This window comes from Phacochoerus africanus, chromosome 4 (genome assembly GCF_016906955.1).
Source record: "Phacochoerus africanus isolate WHEZ1 chromosome 4, ROS_Pafr_v1, whole genome shotgun sequence".
NCBI classification, from domain to species: domain Eukaryota; kingdom Metazoa; phylum Chordata; class Mammalia; order Artiodactyla; family Suidae; genus Phacochoerus; species Phacochoerus africanus.
The window spans coordinates 16,346,902-16,365,521 of record NC_062547.1 but is presented as its reverse complement, the minus strand read 5'-3'; the positions used below and the strand labels follow the sequence as shown (position 1 = coordinate 16,365,521).

Sequence of the window (18,620 nt, the reverse complement as noted above, 5' to 3'; positions counted from 1 at the left end):
TGAATGAGGGCCTGAGAAATCCAACTATCTGGAGGAAGAGCTTTCTAGGCTTGGGCACCTAGAAAGGAGGAGGAAGGTCCTCAAGAGAAGTGAGTATGTGTTTGGCTTGCATGAGACAGTAAGAAGGCCACTATCATTACTACTGAGTGAGTAACTAGAGGAAAGAGGAGAAGGGAAAAAAGGTCAGGAGGGGTCCCCAGGGACAAATCATAAACTAAGGCTAAATACAGCAATCCAAGGTAATTCTTTGATATGCTGGCAAGCAATAAAATTCTATGATGATAGAGCTAATAAAATGATATGATGGAACTGCAAATTCATTTCCCTCTTTACCTGGAAGTTCAGAGAATGATTAAATTTTTGTTATTTCTCTCTCCAAATACCACAGCAATGTATTTCAGAGTTTTTTTTTTTTTTTTTTTTTTTTTAACATAGGGTGGTAAAAGAAGGAGCGAACCATGACACAATATACCTTATCATAATACTGCAGCCTGGGGGTGGACACAATCTCCCCATCCTCTGATCGGATCAAGCGATCTAAGAATTCCTCTTTGCCCACTTCAGATGCTGCCTGGCAGAAACATTCCAGAGCCTGGAGAAATGGAAGAATACCAAATGACTTATGATAGACTGTTCCTCTTCTAGGTGATGTAAGTCAAGGGTTCCTGTACCATGGAAAGCCAAAAAAGAAAGAAAATCATTTAAGATATTGACTGCATTTACCATTTCTGCCATACCTATATTCTCAGTTTTCGTCGTATCTAAATTCTTTCTGATATTTAATATTTCTTTTAAATTTATCTTTGTAACTTAAGTGCTGTTAATTCAAAAGTAAACTTTAATAAGATAATTGATGGATAAATACGTAATACAGCAACAGTGGCAACTGTTAACATTTACAGAACTTAAGTGGGGGGTATATGACTGTTTAGCATAAAAGTCTTTAAACTTTCCTGTATGTATGAAAATTTATGTAACAGGATGTCAGGAAAAATCAGAAATGTAAACTACCAAAAATGAGAAGGAAACCAGCATTAAAAAAAAAAAAGGACATAATAAATACAACGCAATTGGGAAATCAGTTCTATTCATAAAAATCCATCCCTAAAAACACCTGCAGAGGGGCAGGAGGGTCTTAACATTTTCCTCTTATTTCCCATGTCCTTAGTCATCTGCAAAGTACACGAAACTGAACAGTTCCCACAGGTATATCATACCCCTTGTTGGCACTATGAGGCGTCTCCCTTCCTTATCTGGGGGTGGGGGGGCGGTGGTTTCTATGCCTCTCATCCCCTCCCTTAGATGGAAACTAAGTGTCCTCTTTGCACTGAAGTTTGTTCATCTTTCAAATACAGTTTACCTTCTGTCCCTCTCCGGTCACCAGGTAACACCGTCCCAGCATAAATCGACAGGAACCAACATTGACTTGGCACCAAGGATGTAGCAGCTGAATATAATCCTGGAAGGCATAAAAGGTGCTTTCTGATTTGAGGATAAATATTACTTCAGAAGATACTCATTTCCAAGTTCTTCACCGAGGGAGAGAAGATAGTGGTCAATTAACACAAGTTTTATTTCCAAAAGTAATCCAGAGATTAAAGACTAATCCTGTTAGTCTATTCTTATATTAGGTTATTCACTTTAAGAAGGCAAAGGAGTTCCCATTGTGGCTCAGTGGGTTAAGAACCCAACTAGCATCGACGGGAGGATGAAGGTTTGATCCCTGGCCTTGCTCAGAGGATTAAGGATCTGGCATTGCTGTGGCTGTGCTGTAGGCTGGCAGCTACAGCTCCAACTCAGCCCCTAGCCTGGGAACTGCCATATGCCGCAGGTGTGACCCGTTTAAAAAAAAAAAAAAAGTTAGGAATGATATGTTAAAAGTCCTAGTAAAGAAAACCTCCGGGAGGAGTTCCCGTCGTGGCACAGTGGAAATGAATCCGACTAGGAACCATGAGGTTTCGGGTTCCATCACTGGCCTCACTAAAAAGACCAAAAAAAAAAAAAAAAGAGAAGAGAAAAGAAAATCTCTGGAATGTGTTTCAGTGTAATCAAGTAAAAATTATTGTGGTTCTTCTTATCGCCCAATTAAAATGAAGGAAATGTTTACAAAGAAAATGTTCCAGAAATCCCATTTTTTTAAAAAAGTCTTTTTGTCTTTTTAGGGCTGCACCTGTGGCCTATGGTTCCCAGGCTAGGGGTTGAATTGAAGCTGCAGCCTCCGGCCTATGCCTATGTGGTGTAGGTGTCTTTGACCTACATCACAGCTCATGGCAACGCTAGATCCTTAACCCACTGAGCGAGGCCAGGGATCAAACCTGAGTCCTCACAGATGCTAGTCGGGTTTGTCAACCAATGAGCCACGATGGGAACTCCCAGAAACCCCATTCTTTATTAAGAATGATTACCCTGAAACATTCAACAGTACTCACCTGCAATTGTACATACTGACAATTTCCCATCAAACATTCTAGAAAGAGACAACCAGGATTGCTAGGCCATCTAGTCATTGGTTAAGGAGATTATTCACTGTTCTGGCAAAATTTAAATATACACCTTGGGCATCAGACTCCATGACATGGCTTAATTTTTAAGAAGAAAAAATTTAAAAGATGATAAAGAGAAGGTGGCAGGGCACACGTTCTTTCTACATATCTATATAACTTCCATATTAGACACAGCGAAAAGGTTATTATATACTAGGAGTCTAGTTATCTAGGTTAGAACTCAGTTGACAATGGGCTTAAGCCAGTATTCCATCCCTGGGTGGTTATTTCAAATTCTAGCTAGTATTTTGCACAAGCGTACTGTACTAATGGACATCCAGCACCTAACACAGTGCCTGGCATATAGAGCCATTCAATAAGTATTTGATGAATGTAGTTTTAAAAAGAGATCTAGGTATTAAATGTGTGAGCACCAATAAAATCTGGCTCAACTCCAGGGCAAAGATAAATAATACATAATAATATAAAAATTGGGATCATATCTGAAAATAAATACTATCATCTCTTTTTGAGAGGATATGCACCCAACTTCATTAAAAATCTTTATCAGGGAGTTCCCGTCGTGGCGCAGTGGTTAATGAATCCGACTAGGAACCATGAGGTTGCGGGTTCAGTCCCTGCCCTTGCTCAGTGGGTTAATGATCCGGCGTTGCCGTGAGCTGTGGTGTAGGTTGCAGACACGGCTCGGATCCTACGTTGCTGTGGCTCTGGCGTAGGCCGGCAGCTACAGCTCCGATTCGACCCCTAGCCTGGGAACCTCCATATGCCGCAGGAGCGGCCCAAGAAATAGCAAAAAAAAAAAAAAAAAAAAACTTTATCACACTGGCAGAATAAGAGCCTTAGACTATTTGGATAGAAGAAAACTTTCAACTGGCTTTTAAATAAAAGGATACAAAAGCTGCAATAAATAACTGGTAATTGCAGTAATCATCTCAGGCCAATTCAATCCAGTTTGGCTTAGAGGTGCCTTTGGTTGAGAGAAGAGATGAGATATAATGTGTTTTCTTGCAACTTCTTGGAAGAATAATTCCACAATTGTCTGAGGGCTAGATACTTAAAAATAAAGTTATGACAATTACCAACTTGTGAGAGTAGTATCAACTTTCAATTAAGACAGTTTATCAATTCATTCTATGCCTATAACAGAGAACATTTACTATTTCAAAATGTAAAATGCATTGCTGGTATACTCAGTGGCAATATAAATAAAAGCAAACTATAAACTATGAAGGCACTACACAAATAGAATAAAAAAGCCACTTTAGTCAACACTGTAGTCATTCCATTTCTTTAAGTGTTTACAATAAATACAGTCCAAAGGTTCTAAGTTTTATACTAAAACAATACAAAAGAAATTCTCCAGAATGGTTAAGCATGAGATAGGGCTCCTTTGGAATATTTGTTAAGACAAGATTACAAAAGCTACATAAACTTAGTAAATTAAAAAAATAAGGAGTTTCCATGGAGGTCCCTTCGTGGCTCAGCGGTTAATGAACCTGACTAGGATCCATGAGGAACTGGGTTTGATCCCTGGCCTCATTGAGTGGGCTAAGGATCTGACATTGCCATGAGCTGTGGTGTAGGTCACAGACGAGGCTCAGATCCTGAGATGCTGTGGCTCTGGTGTAGGCCGGCAGCTGCAGCTCTGACTGGCCCTCTAGCCTGGGAACCTCCATATGCCTCAGTTACGGCCCTAAAGACAAAAAAAAAAAAAAAAAAAAGGAGTTCCTGTTGTGGTTCAGCGGTAATGAATCTGACTAGCATCCATGAGGCCACAGGTTCGATCCCTGGCCTCGCTCAGTGGATTAAGGATCCGGTGCTGCCATGAACTGTGGTTTAGGTCAGAGATGTGCCTTAGATCTGATGCTGCTATGGCCTGTGGCGCAGGCCAGCGGCTACAGCTCCGATTCAAACCCTATCCTGGGAACCTCCATATACTGTGGGTTCGGCCCTAAAAAGACAAAAAAAAAAAAAAAAAAAGATTTTGTTGAATTAATCACTGAATTATCAATATACAATGGAAAAGTGGCAGTGTGTGTGTGCATAGGTAAATATATATATATGCATATACACATACATATAACATTCTTCACTTATGCCTGATCTTAGGGCTACAGTTTCAACAGAAAAATCCTTTTCAGAACCAGAGGTCAGGAGGCAGCATGCTTATACTCTTTCAAAGTTAGAGCATAGCCTAGCCAACCTTTCCAAAGTGAAGGTGGCAAAAGACCACTTTAATGAAAATGCAGTAAATGCCAAACTTAAAAATCAAATGCATACACAGTCCAGTCCTTACCGAACTTATTTGCTGTTAAAGTCCCAGAGTCAGTTAGTTCCAGTACCGATAAATGCTGAAGATTAGACTCTCTGTGAGGAAAGGGGGGAAAAACCCAGCTGACTAAGTTCTCTTAGGCCAAACATTACCCCAACAAGTTATCCAATCAAGAACACTTTTAATTTTATTAATACATTACACAGGAAAGCTCCACTGAAAGCACAAAAAAAATCTGAAAAACAAGACATGGTGTAGATTGTTCCCTGTATCATTCAGTGATCCTTCAGTGAGAAGCCAGAGCAGAAATTTCTCTTTGACCCCAAGGCCATGAAAAGCCTTCCCTTGCCAGAAAAAAGTAAAATGGCTTATCTAATGGAAATATAAGATTTATAGTTATATATTGATTTTTTTCTTTTTTTTTGGTTAAGAATCTCAGCCTACCTTAAATAACTACATGTTTTTGTGTGTGGTCTAATTTTCCCTGTGACCTTCTCTTATTATTTTGCCTTCGACAGGATTTGTCTTTATATTTTATATACATATATAATAATAAAAACACACTATTTTCACTCTTATAAGTTGCCTTTAGCCTTTAGAAGATGGAATATCTCAAAGCTCTGAGTTTTAAAGGCTAATCATTCTATGGCATAATATTTAGATTTTTTTTCTTTAAGACAGTGGAAAAAATAAATTACTCTCACAATTTGCTTTAAAAATAATTAGAATAATGAAACTCACAGTGTGTCAACTGGAACATCAGTTGCTAAACACTGACTTCCCCACTTAATGAGGTAATAGGATAAGAGTAGGGGAGCTGTTCGGTGTAGTAGGTCTTGCTGAGCTTGAAAGAGCTGACCAGCTCCCAAAATCACCTGTACATGATGGGTGGGTGGGTGGGTGAAACAGTAAACAGCAATTAGCAATGGCAATTCTTAGGGTTAGGTATAGATAAAATAAAAAAACACAGTTAAAAAGGGCATTCATAAAAGCAACATACCTACAAGCATACACAAAAGCAACACACCTATTACATTTTGGGGTGGCAGATGGCAAAAACATCTACCCGTTTAGCAGTACAAAACAATCAGAAAAAGCTCACAAGGTCATGTGAGCTGATGGTGAAACAGAACAACAACAACATCAAGCTTAACTTTCATTAAATCTGTAAGTCCAGAACTCAAGAAGGGTAATAAGGAAATCTAAGTCCTTTCTGAAGCCTCTGGTCTTGGGTAAAAATAGATATTACCATCAGAGGAAAATTTGATAAGACAACCAAAGCCTCAAACATGTGGGTAACTTGGGACCAATCAATTCTAGTTCTTGGAATTCATCCTGGGGACATAGTCAAAGGAGTAAAGAAAGTTCTATCAATAAGAGGAAAACTGGCCACAACCTGGATGGCCACAGGATTGGTTGAATAAATTAAAATTGTACTAGGCAATTATTAAAAATAATGTTGTACAAGAATACTTGCTAACACGTGAATGTGCTGGTGAGATTTGTAAAGCGAAGGAATAAAAATAACCAGATTACAAAAACGTACTATATGGCATATCCAAATTTTGTAATTAAAATTTAGAAACTATCTGCAGAGAAAATGAGGGTATATACGAAAATGTAAATAGTGGCTAAACGGTTACAGATGAATTTTTATTTTCTTTTTGTTTATAAATACAGGATTACCTATAAAGATTCTACAATGAATATCTATTTCGTGTTTAGAAAACACTGACAAAGATTATAATTAAAAACAAAACAGAACAAAACCCAAACCTGAAGAAATGGAAGAGTCTACAAAGACTGAAAAGAACTAAGCAAGGGCTGCCCTGAGTGAGACTCTCAGGAAGCTTCCTGTTTCTCCCTGGTTGTCCTAAACAGATCATCTTCCTAACTGTTTTGTCCTTACTTTTACTTGAAATCCTGCCACCAGCAAGGTATTTGAGTAAATATATTCTGACTTGAAAAGTATATATACGTCTTGGGCTCCAAAAGCCTATCAGTTATTTATATATTAACATGAATTAGTTTAATCAGATTGCTTCCTTATGAGGCTTGGATAAAATTACTGAGTGAGAGACAAATGGGCCTTCTGCCGGTGGGCAGAAAGGGACATTTTTTTTTTTTTTGTCTTTTTGCTATTTCTTGGGCCGCTCCCGCGGCATATGGAGGTTTCCAGGCTAGGGGTCCAATCGGAGCTGTAGCCACCGGCCTACACCAGAGCCACAGCAACACGGGATCTGAGCCGCGTCTGCACCCTACACCACAGCTCAAGGCAACGCCAGATCGTTAACCCACTGAGCAAGGGCAGGGACCGAACCCGCAACCTCATGGTTCCTAGTCAGATTCGTTAACCACTGTGTCATGGGACATTTTTTTGAACATAAAACATTCATCGCTACTTGGCCTGTTGGCTAAGATCAAGTGTAGTATCTGTTCTTATCAGTTTAATATCTGATACGTCCTCTATCTGAGGACAATATATTAAATGGATTTTGGGGGCTTGGAATTGGAACAGGAGCTTGCTCCATCCACTCTACGCATCGACCTGGTATTGTAGTACTTCCAGGAACGGTGCACCCCCTCTGGGTGGTGGTGGGGGGGAATTCAGCAGGGTGGGAAAGGACAGGAGGAAGGCAACAAGAATCTGGTGGCCTTAGAAGAGGATGGAAAGGAAGCACAGAAAGGAGCTAGGAGGACCCCTAAAACAGACTGTCATCTCAAAACTTCTTAGGGTAAATCCTATACTGCAGAAATAGAGTTTTTTTTCTTCTTCCTTTCTTTTCTATACCAACATCCAACGTTGAACTAATAACACTAAACTTGGGAGCTCCCTAGTGGCTCAGTGGGCTAAGGACCCGGCATTGTCACTGCAGGTTCGATCCCTGGCCCAGGAACATCCGCATGCCACAGGTGTGGCAGAACAAACAAACAAAAAAAACCCCCCTAAATCTGCACAGAGCCGACCTAGGAAAATTTCTCACTATTATACATACAAAGATTAAGAGTAAAACAACCTGCTTCATAGATGTTCTTACTCTGTAATTGTAGGTTATTATGCGTACTCATTCTTAATTCGACATGCATTTTATACAGTACTCACTATGGGCCAAGCCTGGGGGAGAGAGCAGTGAACAGAGACAGAAGTCTATGCACAAAAAGCTGGCATTCTGCTATTGTGCCCATAGGTCTCGATGGGATTTAGATTTCACAAGCTCTCCCCTGAGTAGTACTTACTGCATCTCCCAGTCTCATTAGTAGCTGCTGTAAGATCAACAGATCTCGGCAGATGAGGAAGCGAGTACTGGCAATCTTACACACATTTCTGCACACAATATACCCAGCTGTGCTACTACCATAGAGCTGGGAAAGATTCATTCGAATATTCAAAGGCTGAGCTGTAATTCAAAAAGAAAAAGTTAAATGTATTACTGTTTTCTCTAAATCAAATGAAAAAGGCATGTTTGTTGTTTTGTCATTTACCTGGATTGAATCCCTTTTCCATTTCCACTTCTGTTTCATAATCCATTTCCCGTATAACAAGTCCAATGGCATGGATTGGGTTCCGAATCTCTTGCAGTTTACTGCAAATATCCTCCATCACATTGTCTCTATGAGGAAATGAGAAAACTCCTATTACTACTGAGACCACATAAGACAGATTCTACACATCCTGTAAGCTAAATGCTCTACGAGACAGGAAAACCAACCACATAATAAAAGAGTGGAAATAATCACGATAGCACACAACATATTTTACTCCATGTAGCTAATTTTCCCTCTATTTTTCAGAAATGACAAACAAAATCAATGTGAGAAAAATGTTTTAAAGTTTACAGCTTAGTTAATAGCCAGGCCATAACTTATGGGTCTATTTCCAGACCCAAATTAATGTGTGAGACTTTCTGGTTAAAAGCTGCAACACTGGAGTTCCTGCTGTGTCTCAGCAGATTAAGAACCCAACTAGAATCTGTGAAGATATGGGTTCCATCCCTGGCCTCAATCAATGGGTTAAGGATCTGGTGTTGCCAAAACTGAGGTGCAGGCCACAGATGCGTCTCAGACCTGGCACTGCTGTGGCTATGGCATAGGCCAGTGGCCACAACTCCAATTTAACCCCCAGCCTGGGAATTTCCATGTGCAGTGGGTGTGGCCCTAAAAAAAAAAAAAAAAAAAAGCTGAAGCACCTACTTAGAATCACAGCAACTCATTTTAACTTTAAGCCACTACTTTGTACCCACTTGAATGTACATTAAAAACCTGATTTTAGCACTAAAAACTGCTAAATTTCCATTAGGAAATGGACTTTACCCTAAATTCTCCTTACACATCAATAGTGATCAAATCTTCCAGAATCTGTTCTGCAGCCTTTTCTGGAGACTGTAGGTTGTAACAACTCATTTCCATCATGACAGACATATCCATAGTTACTGACTCTCCAATCAGTCGAAGGCATTTTATAAGACAAATGACATCCCGAGCAACATCCACATCTATAAGTAAAAGAAAGCTGACATTTAAGTCTCAAGCGAATGAAGAGTTAGTGATTAACATTATATTAAAATAACATATTAATAACTAAATGCCAGTATCTATCTGAGGTCTTAGAGACACTTAGGCCTCTTCAGTTTTCCTAAAAAAATATCCACAATGAGGAAAATTGACCAGGAGAGGTCACAGTGGCAATCATGTTTTTTGCATCCATTTGAAAGCAAGCCTAGAGTTCATGCATGAAGAGGCTTAAATATGGACATAACAATTGCTGTTACCATCAGATATGGTTGTCTCATCCTCTGTCAAAAGGTTCTCATCAGGCAGGAGATACAAATGATCCACTAAGGAGGAAGGCACAAGGAAAGACAGGTACCCCTGGAAACACAAATCTTCCAGTGAATATTTAAAGGTTTAGAATAGCTGAGAGCTGAATCTCATCATGAGAAAACACTAGACAAATTGAGGGACATTCTACCAGACAACAGGTAGTCTTCAAAAAAATGTCAGTGCTGGAGTTCCCACTGTGGCTCAGTGGAGACAAGCCTGACTACTATCCATGAGGACGTGGGTTTGAATGCTGGCCTCGATCAGTGGGTTAAGGATCCAGCATCGCCATGAGCTGTGGTGTAGGTCGAAGACACAGTTAGGATTCCAAATTGCTGTGGCTATGGCTGTGGTGTAGGCCAGCAGTTGTGGCTCTGATCCGACCCCTAGCCTAGGAAAGTCCATATGCTGTAGGTGCGGCCCTAAAAAAAAAAAAAAAAAAAGATGCAAAAAAGTATACATAATGCAGTAGACTATCTAAATATCTAAATACAAATGAATTATAACTATAGGAACCCTCCTCTCTCGCCACACAAAAACTCTACCAATGTCCTAAAAACTAACCACAATATGCAATAGATACATCCTAAAAGGCCCACTGAACCATCTAAAGAAATTCTGCATGCTGCAGTCCCTTACTTTTTTCAGCAGGCACACCATGTTTGTGTGTGGATTTAAATGGAGGGCAAGAGGATGAGAAAGAGCTTCTTGGTACTGAAGACAACAGGCATAGAACTTGCACCAGAATTCCTGTTGTAAATTTCGAAACTCCTCCGGGGAGAATTCATACTCTGTTACACTTCCTTGGAGCTGGCAAAGAAAAAAAAAGAAACTCTTGATAATACCATTTGGGATCTTTCTCCCCCCAAAATGTAACTGCCTAACATCATTTTACTATAACTACAGGAATATAATGAATTTTCCTTATATATATCTAAGTTTCTAGTTAAAAGATTTAAATATGAAGACCTCCTGCTTACAAGGCCAGTGAACAATTTGAACAATTTCTCAATACCAATCTGCCCTATATTGAGGTGGAAGAAATTATCATTCTTTCTTTACCCAAACCATACCTCACTTTCAACAGCTAAAGTAACTTCTCTCTTTAGCTCACTCCAGGAAAGATCTAAATTCCTCTCAGTTCCTCGACAGAAAATCTAAAAATAAAAGAAACATTTTAAAGTATCATATAATACCAAAAACTGAATGAAAAAACACTCCAGTTCAAAGACACTGAGGCAATATACAACTATACAGTAGAGACTGGACATGCCATAAATATATATACATTTACCTTTAACACCCTGCGAATAATTTCTGAATATGAAACCACAGCAAGCTGAGGCAGTTTCTATAGACTATAATAAACTATAGAAATTCACGAATCTGAAAGAATCATAATAGGGTACATTTGGATGATTACACAAAGCAAAAGGAGGCCTCAGTGCTACTGCTCAGCTGGAAGGAAGATAGAGGATGATGCCAAAAATACACATCCTGAGACTGGCACAAAGGTGAGCTAGAGAGGTGGTGGGGACAGATCACCCCACTAATGGAGAGCATGTGATAAATGCCTTGCTGACTATTCAGTATCTCAGTGTGCAAGAGATTCTATGAGAAGCCATACTTAAAAAAACATATATCTAGTTGATTTATAATATAATGTTGTGCAAGAAATCATACTTTTGATCACTGTTAAAAGACGGGCTGATGAAAGAAATAATGTATGAGGAGAAAGTGACCGTGTCATCCTTGAGTTTTATTAGAGAGAAAGCAGAAAACATGGAAGAGTCAGATATTCAAGAATGTACCTAGAATGGATATTTTTATATGTATGGCTGATTCAGTTTGCTGTACACCTGAAACTAAAACAACACTGTAAGTCAACTATATTCCAATAAAATAAATTAAAAAAAAAAAAAAAAAGAATGTACCTAGAAGAAAAGTCAAGAATCTGGAAACTGTAACACCTGAGAGAAAGTTAAGGAACCGCATGTGTTTAGCCGGAGAAAGGTAACATGGAAAAAGTTCTTAAAATATTTGAAGGGTTGTTTTATAGAAAAGAGACATGTTCTATGAAGTTTCAAAAGAAAGATGCCACCTAAAAGATGGAGGTTAAACCTGATCCAATACTGAGAAGAACTTTTAAATGAAGTTTGGAACAACAAGTCTTAGAAGAGCTGATGAGAAATCTGTCATGGAGGCAGAAACAACTAGATAGCTATCTGTCAGAGAAGCCTCAGAAGATACTTTTGCTTTGTGTGGGAGGTCAGATCAGAATCTAAGGAACCTGTCAATTCCATGGTGACTGTTCCATTTTAAAAATGAAGCTGGGGAGTTCCCATCATGGCTCAGTGGTTAATGAATCCGACTAGGAACCATGAGGTTGCAGGTTCGATCCCTGGCCTTGCTCAGTGGGTTAAGGATCTGGCGTTGCTGTGAAGCTGTGGTGTAGGTTGCAGACGCGGCTTGGAACCCGCGTTGCTATGGCTGTGGTGTAGGGTGGCAGCTACAGCTCCAATTAGACCCCTAGCCTAGAAACCTCCATATGCTGCGGGAGCAGCCCTAGAAAAGGCAAAAAGACAAAAAAAAAAAGCAGCTAGGGAGTTCCTGTTGTGGTGCAGTAGTTAACGAATCTGACTAGGAACCATGAGGTTGCAGGTTCAATCCCTGGCCTCGCTCAGCAGGTTAAGGATCTGGCATTGCTGTGGCTGTGGTGTAGGCCTGCAGCTACAGCTCCAATTAGACCTCTAGCCTGGGAACCTCCATATGCTGTGAGACAGGCCCTAGAAGAGGCAAAAAGCCAAAAAGCCAAAAAAAAAAAAGAAGCTAAGTGGTAATTTAAGGAAACCTAAGTGACTTTAAAGAATCCCTTTGGAAAGCATTAAGCACCTCTAAAACCACTGGCTTTGAAGGCTTCGCCTGAACCTGATCCAAGTCAGATCTTCACTATACTAACAAAAGAGTTAAAACACAGTACCATTAAAACTATCCAAGAAAACATTTAAAATTTCTTTCATGTATAGAGATTATATGGGGTGTAGCATGGTATCTTTTTACAATGGTGTAGGCACAGGTTTTTCTTTTTTCTACTGGCATGCTTCACTAGTCATTGGAAAAGTGCCCCCAATCTTATCTCCTTGCTGGGAGTCTGATTTTAATGGACAGAACATTAAAAAAAACCTTACAATCATATCTATAAACACATGTACATGCAATTGCAAAAATGTGTGGTGTTTAGTATATGCAAAACAATAAAAATTAACAGTAATCATGGGTTATGTAATTATAGTAATAAAATAAGAGATAGTCTTAAATAAATACTAAATATTTTCTTATTTACCTGTAAAGCTTTACATAAAGCTGCATTTGTGAATCGTCCTGGTGTAAAAAGACTATGCAAATACATTTCCTGTTAGAACATTGAAGTAAGAATTAGTATCATTCTAAAAAAATAAAATTTGGAAAAACCCAAGAAAGAATTCAACACGTTAGCACCGAAGCCTGCATTTCTATTACATGAACATGGGAATTTTGACCTGTTGCATTTGAGCAGCAAGTGGTAGAGCAGTCATATTTTCATGCTGAGAGTGAAGCCTCCAGTGTCTTTGAATCAACCAGATGTACTACACTGAAAATTGTGTGTTTCTCATGGAGCACTTCAATGGGTTCCACTGGAAAACACAATTTGTCAAATGCCAATCTACTGGTGAATCTAGTTTATAGCTGATAAACAAGAGAATAATTAAACTAAGCTGGGTCTACACCGTCCACAAAAGAACTCATTTTATGGTTCACATATAAGGAGTACCCCATTGTGGCTCAGTGGAAATGAACCCGACTAATATCCATGAGGACATGGGTTTGATCCCTGGCTCAGAGGGTTAAAGGATCTTGTGTTACTTTGAGCTGTGGTGTAGGTAGAAGACGTGGTGTAGGCAGAAAAACAAGAATTTATTAATTAGCATTCGGTTTTGGCTTTTAAACAAAAGTATCAATAAACTCTTGGGATTAAGTTTAGTAATATTCAAATGGAGTATAACCTTTAGAAATTACAGATCATTATGTTGTATACCTGAAATTTATGATATTATACATAAATGTATTTCTTTCATTTATCTTAAGGATGTCCCTAAAAAACTGGGAGATTGGCCTGTTTTGCTATTTACTGTATTATCTTACAAAGTTATGCTCTTCACAGCACATACCTCTATCAGAATTTATCTGATCTCTAGTTTACATGCGTGTACTCCCACGGGTGGTATACTGTCGTGCCTGGCCAGAATCCACTTCCCCTTTGTTATTATTAGCAAATCCCTCAACTCTCTCCGGAGAATCATTCCTCCCCTACCCATACTCAACTGACTTCACCCTCCACAATAGTAAAGCCCAGGCTGGACATGTTTCTCATGTCAAACCAGAATATTCTATTCCTTCTGACCAGAGGGACTATGTCAGGAATTAGCACTTGATCAAGCCAGGCCAGTGTCAACTCCAGGACTTAGGACAGAAGTGTTCTCTTTCCCCCGGGGCCGCTAAGTTCACAGAAGGCAAGTTCCCTTGGACAATAAACCCAACAAGGAGGAAAGCAGGAGAAAAGGAGAGATCAGGCCCCAAAGGCACTGTTCCAGCCTTGGCTGGAAACAGGTAACTGAATTTCTCAGCTGCACAGGCCAATACGTTCTCCTTTTAAGCTTAAGTCAGTTTGGCATTCCCACTGTGGTGGAGGGGAAACGAATCCGGCTAGTATCCTTGAGGATTCAGGTTTGTTCCCTGGCCTGGCTTAATGGGTCAGGGTTCCAGTGTTGCCATGAGCTGTGGTATAGGTCGCAGCTGTGGCTCGGATTCCAGGTTGCTGTGGCTGTGGCTGGCAGCTATAGCTCCAATTCGACCCCTAGCCTGGGAATTTCCATATGCCAAGTGTGGCCCTAAAAAAAAAAACAAACTTAAGTCAGTTTGAGATGGGTTTCTTTTATCTGAAGCTGAAAGAGTTCTGCTAATTTAACTGGTTCTTTTCAAAGTAATGATCAGGGTAGATCACCCTCCTTAACGTAAGATCCTTACATAAGACTTGAGCACTGCTGAGTTCCTGTTGTGGCTTGGGGCGGGGGCGGCGGGGGGGGGGGGGGCGGTGAAGAACATGACTAGTATCCACAAGGATGTGGGTTTGATCCCTGGCCTGGCTCAGTAGGTTGAGAATCTGGCGTTGCCGCAAGCTGCAGCACAGGTTGCAGATGTGACTTGGATCTGGCGCTGCTGTGGCTGTGGAGTGGCCGGGCAGTTATAGCTCTGATGCCACCTTAGCCTGGGAACCTCCATTTGCTGTAGGTTCAGCCCTAAAACAAACAAACAAACAACAAACCCTCCAAAACATGAAAGTCTTGAGCATTGCTTACTCTGGGGTCTTGATCATCTCTGATAATGATTTCTTCCTCTGGCAGAGGCTGTATAAAAACTGGATTCCACTGACCTGCAACATTACTACAGAGAGAAAAAAAGCCATCAGTCTACTGAAAGATGATGAATAAAAACGAAGCTTCTATTGTTGACAGTATCTGGGCAAGGAGGGTCCCACCACTGAATCTCTGCAACTATTGCTTGGTCAATTCTATTACAAATGTTTCCGGGAGTTTCCGTTGTGGCACAGTGGTTAACGAATCCAACTAGGAACCATGAGGTTGCGGGTTCGGTCCCTGCCCTTGCTCAGTGGATTAAGGATCTGGCGTTGCCGTGAGCTGTGGTGTAGGTCACAGACGCGGCTCGGATCCCGCGTTGCTGTGGCTCTGGCGTAGGCCAGGGGCTACAGCTCCGATTCGACCCCTAGCCTGGGAACCTCCATATGCTGTGGGAGCGGCCCAAGAAATAACAAAAAGACAAAACAAACAAACAAACAAACAAACAAAACCAAAAAACAAATGTTTCCGAATTCCCTGGTGGTTCAGTGGGTTAAGGAACCAGCATTGTTACTGCCTTGGCTTGGGTTTGATGCCTGGCTTGAGAACTTCGGCATGCCGTGAGCAAGCCCCACCCTCCTAAAAACAAACAAGATCTTGGATTACAGAAGCACTCTCACCTCTTCTAATAGGTACCCTGAAATTAAAACTCTAAATAAAAATCTACAAATAAAAAATCTTCATTCTGCATTTACTATATACTGGACATTACACTAGGTGCAGTTCTGGATATTACCCACGTGTGCCTTAGGATAATTCTTTAAAGGATGCATGACCACATTTCAAAGATATGGAAAGTGAGGTTTAGGGTCTCATAACTAGTAAGTTGTACAATCAGGATTCAAACTCTCACTTGATCTCAGATTCTTTTTTTTTTTCTTTAAAAAAAAAAAAAAAAACCCACTTTGCTTGAATGCCATCTACAAGGAGTACTCTGTTTTCTAAGGTGTGGCTCAGGGCCAATGTGGGAACAACCATTTTTTTTTTTTTCTTTTTAGGGCCACACCCACGGCATATGGAGGTTCCTAGGGCAGGGGTAGAATCAGAGCTGTAACTACTGACCTTCGCCATAGCAACGCAGGATCCGAGCCACATTTGCGACCTACACCACAGCTCATGGCAACACCGGATCCTTAACCCACTGAACAAGGTCAAGGATTGAAACTGTGTCCTCAAGGATGCTAGTCAGATTCTTAACTGCTGAGTCATGACAGGAACTCCATATTCCTACAATTTTATTCTAGAATATAGGGTCATGAGGGACCCTTGGGTTCAATTAGTTTACTGCTGACTCTTGAAAAATTCGGGGTCAGGGATGCCGAGCCTCTGTGCAGTTGAAAATCCATATACAACTTTTACTTGGCCTTCTTCTACCTGAAGATTTAAGCAACCACATAACCAAATAGTAACGTTAATACTTCCTATTGAAAAAAACCTGGAAGTTCCCGTCGTGGCACAATGGTTAATGAATCCAACTAGGAACCATGAGGTTGCAGGTTCGATCCCCGGCCTCGCTCAGTGGGTTACCGGCATTGCCGCGAGCTGTGGTGTAGGCTATAGACGCAGCTCGGATCCCAAGTTGCTGTGGCCCTGGCATAGGTTGGCGGCTACAACTCTGACTAGACCCCTAGCCTGGGAACCTCCACATGCTGAGGGTGTGGCCCTAGAAAAGGCAAAAAGACAAAAAAAAAAGAAAGAAAAAGAAAAAACCCTGTTTATTAAGAGGACTCATGCAGTTCAAACCCATGTTGTTCATGTGATGGTCAACTGCAGTTGCAGAGATGTCAAGCTTTGTTCCAGGTAATATTCCACAGGTGTTTCAGGGATTATGCAAGTGTTTGATTCAAAATTGATTTTTTTCTTTTTTTTGTCTTTTTGCTATTTCTTGGGCCGCTCCCACGGCATATGGAGGTTCCCAGGCTAGGGGTCGAATCGGAGCTGTAGCCGCCGGCCTACACCAGAGGCGCAACAACGTGGGATCCGAGCTGCATCTGCAACCTATACCACAGCTCACAGCAACGCCAGATCGTTAACCTACCGAGCAAGGGCAGGGATTGAACCCGCAACCTCATGGTTCCTAGTTGGATTCGTTAACCACTGCGCCACAACGGGAACTCCCAAAATTGATTTTTAAAATATATTTTGTAACTATTAAAGTTTTTAAATGGGAAGTTCTCGTGTGGGTTAAGGATCCCACATTGCTGCAGCTGCGATGCAGGTCACAGGTGTGGCATGGGTTTGATCCCTGGCCCAAGAACTTTCACATGCTATGGGTGTGGCCAAAAAAGAAAAAAAATTTAAAATACCATGCATGTTATAAAAATCAGATACCAAGTATAGCTAATATTAGAGATTACCAACATGTTAAACTGTTATCATTTTATTATTTATTTATTTATTGTCTTTTCTAGGGCTGCACCCGCCACATATGGAGGTTCCCAGGCTAGGGGTATGTAGCCACCAGCCTACACCAGAGCCACAGCAACGCCAGATCCAAGCTGAATCTGCGACCTACACCACAGCTCACAGCAATGCCAGATCCTTAACCCAGTGAGTGAGGCCAGGTATCGAACCCAAAACCTCATGGTTCCTAGTTGAATTCATTAACCACTGAGCCATGATAGGAACTCCGTGATATTGTTCTAAACTAATAAAATGTTGAGTTTGTTACATATTAGAGTTGATTATCTTTTAGAAAAAAGGGTTTCCTGCCCCCCACCTTTTATGGTCTTTTTAGGGCCAAACTTGAGGCATATGGAGGTTCCCAGTTAGGGGTCCAATTGGAGCTGTAGCCATTGGCCTACACCACAGCCACAGCAACAGGGGATCTGAGCCACTCTGAGACCTACACCACAGCTCATGGCAAAGCCAGATCCTTAACCCACTGATGGAGGCCAGGGCTTGAACCCACATCCTCATGGATGCTAGCTGGGTTTGCTAAATGCTGAGCCATGACAGGAACTCCAGTGTTCTGCTTTTAAAAAAAGTTTGAAAAGCATGTTACTCGTCCATCTATTTCTTATGATGAGGAAATTGAGACCCAAAAGGGGCTACAGTATTCTATGGAAGTTGTGGGTGCCAGAATCAGTCTTTGCTCAGAAGCAAACACACAGATTAGTAGTATTTTGTATATGTGCTATCTCTCCCAAGAAATACGGTATTTTTTTGACCTCATTCCAACTCTAAGAATCCTTACTTTGTCTTAACACCGTAAGATAACAACACAATGCAAAGGAAGGTTTGTCAGAAAAAAGGCAAGCCAGGGGCTGAATCTTTCAAATGAGAACATTTGACCTTGGTTCTACATAAAGAGCGCTACTGTTTTCTAAGTATGACACTGCCTGGGGTAAGGTAGGATGACAGAGGTAAGGGACCCTTACTGTTCAAAGTTGATGTATTTCACAATTGTTTGGTTCTCAGCATCATGCCACAGGGCCCAGATATCCGTAGAGGTTAAGGCAAAGTCAATCAGTGTCTCCTAGAAGGAAATGTGGAGGGTGGGGGCGGGGGTGAACAAATAAACAGGTAAAAATAAGAGAAGGTACTAATTTATGGTGACCTAAATTTTTGTCA

The 18,620-nt window shown here is 40.7% G+C and overlaps 1 protein-coding gene and 1 non-coding gene across 2 annotated transcripts in view; one reads left to right on the top strand and one right to left on the bottom strand.

Annotated features, from left to right (window-relative positions):
• The window catches only part of NUP160 (nucleoporin 160), a 49,322-nt gene that overhangs the window by 14,921 nt on the left and 15,781 nt on the right, over nucleotides 1–18,620 (bottom strand). The window contains exons 9-23 of the mRNA XM_047775712.1: nucleotides 18,428–18,525; nucleotides 14,991–15,075; nucleotides 12,938–13,006; nucleotides 10,668–10,751; nucleotides 10,234–10,404; nucleotides 9,546–9,645; nucleotides 9,104–9,269; nucleotides 8,260–8,387; nucleotides 8,014–8,174; nucleotides 5,518–5,651; nucleotides 4,801–4,871; nucleotides 3,398–3,557; nucleotides 2,430–2,499; nucleotides 1,361–1,459; nucleotides 473–592 (exon numbers count right to left, since the gene is read on the bottom strand). Coding sequence (XP_047631668.1) covers nucleotides 473–592; nucleotides 1,361–1,459; nucleotides 2,430–2,499; nucleotides 3,398–3,557; nucleotides 4,801–4,871; nucleotides 5,518–5,651; nucleotides 8,014–8,174; nucleotides 8,260–8,387; nucleotides 9,104–9,269; nucleotides 9,546–9,645; nucleotides 10,234–10,404; nucleotides 10,668–10,751; nucleotides 12,938–13,006; nucleotides 14,991–15,075; nucleotides 18,428–18,525 — 1,716 coding nt within the window. The remainder of the gene's footprint in view (nucleotides 1–472; nucleotides 593–1,360; nucleotides 1,460–2,429; nucleotides 2,500–3,397; nucleotides 3,558–4,800; nucleotides 4,872–5,517; nucleotides 5,652–8,013; nucleotides 8,175–8,259; nucleotides 8,388–9,103; nucleotides 9,270–9,545; nucleotides 9,646–10,233; nucleotides 10,405–10,667; nucleotides 10,752–12,937; nucleotides 13,007–14,990; nucleotides 15,076–18,427; nucleotides 18,526–18,620) is intronic.
• Nucleotides 7,171–7,361, top strand: LOC125126619 (U2 spliceosomal RNA). Its single transcript, XR_007134721.1, has one exon. It is a non-coding gene; the product is annotated as a U2 spliceosomal RNA (small nuclear RNA).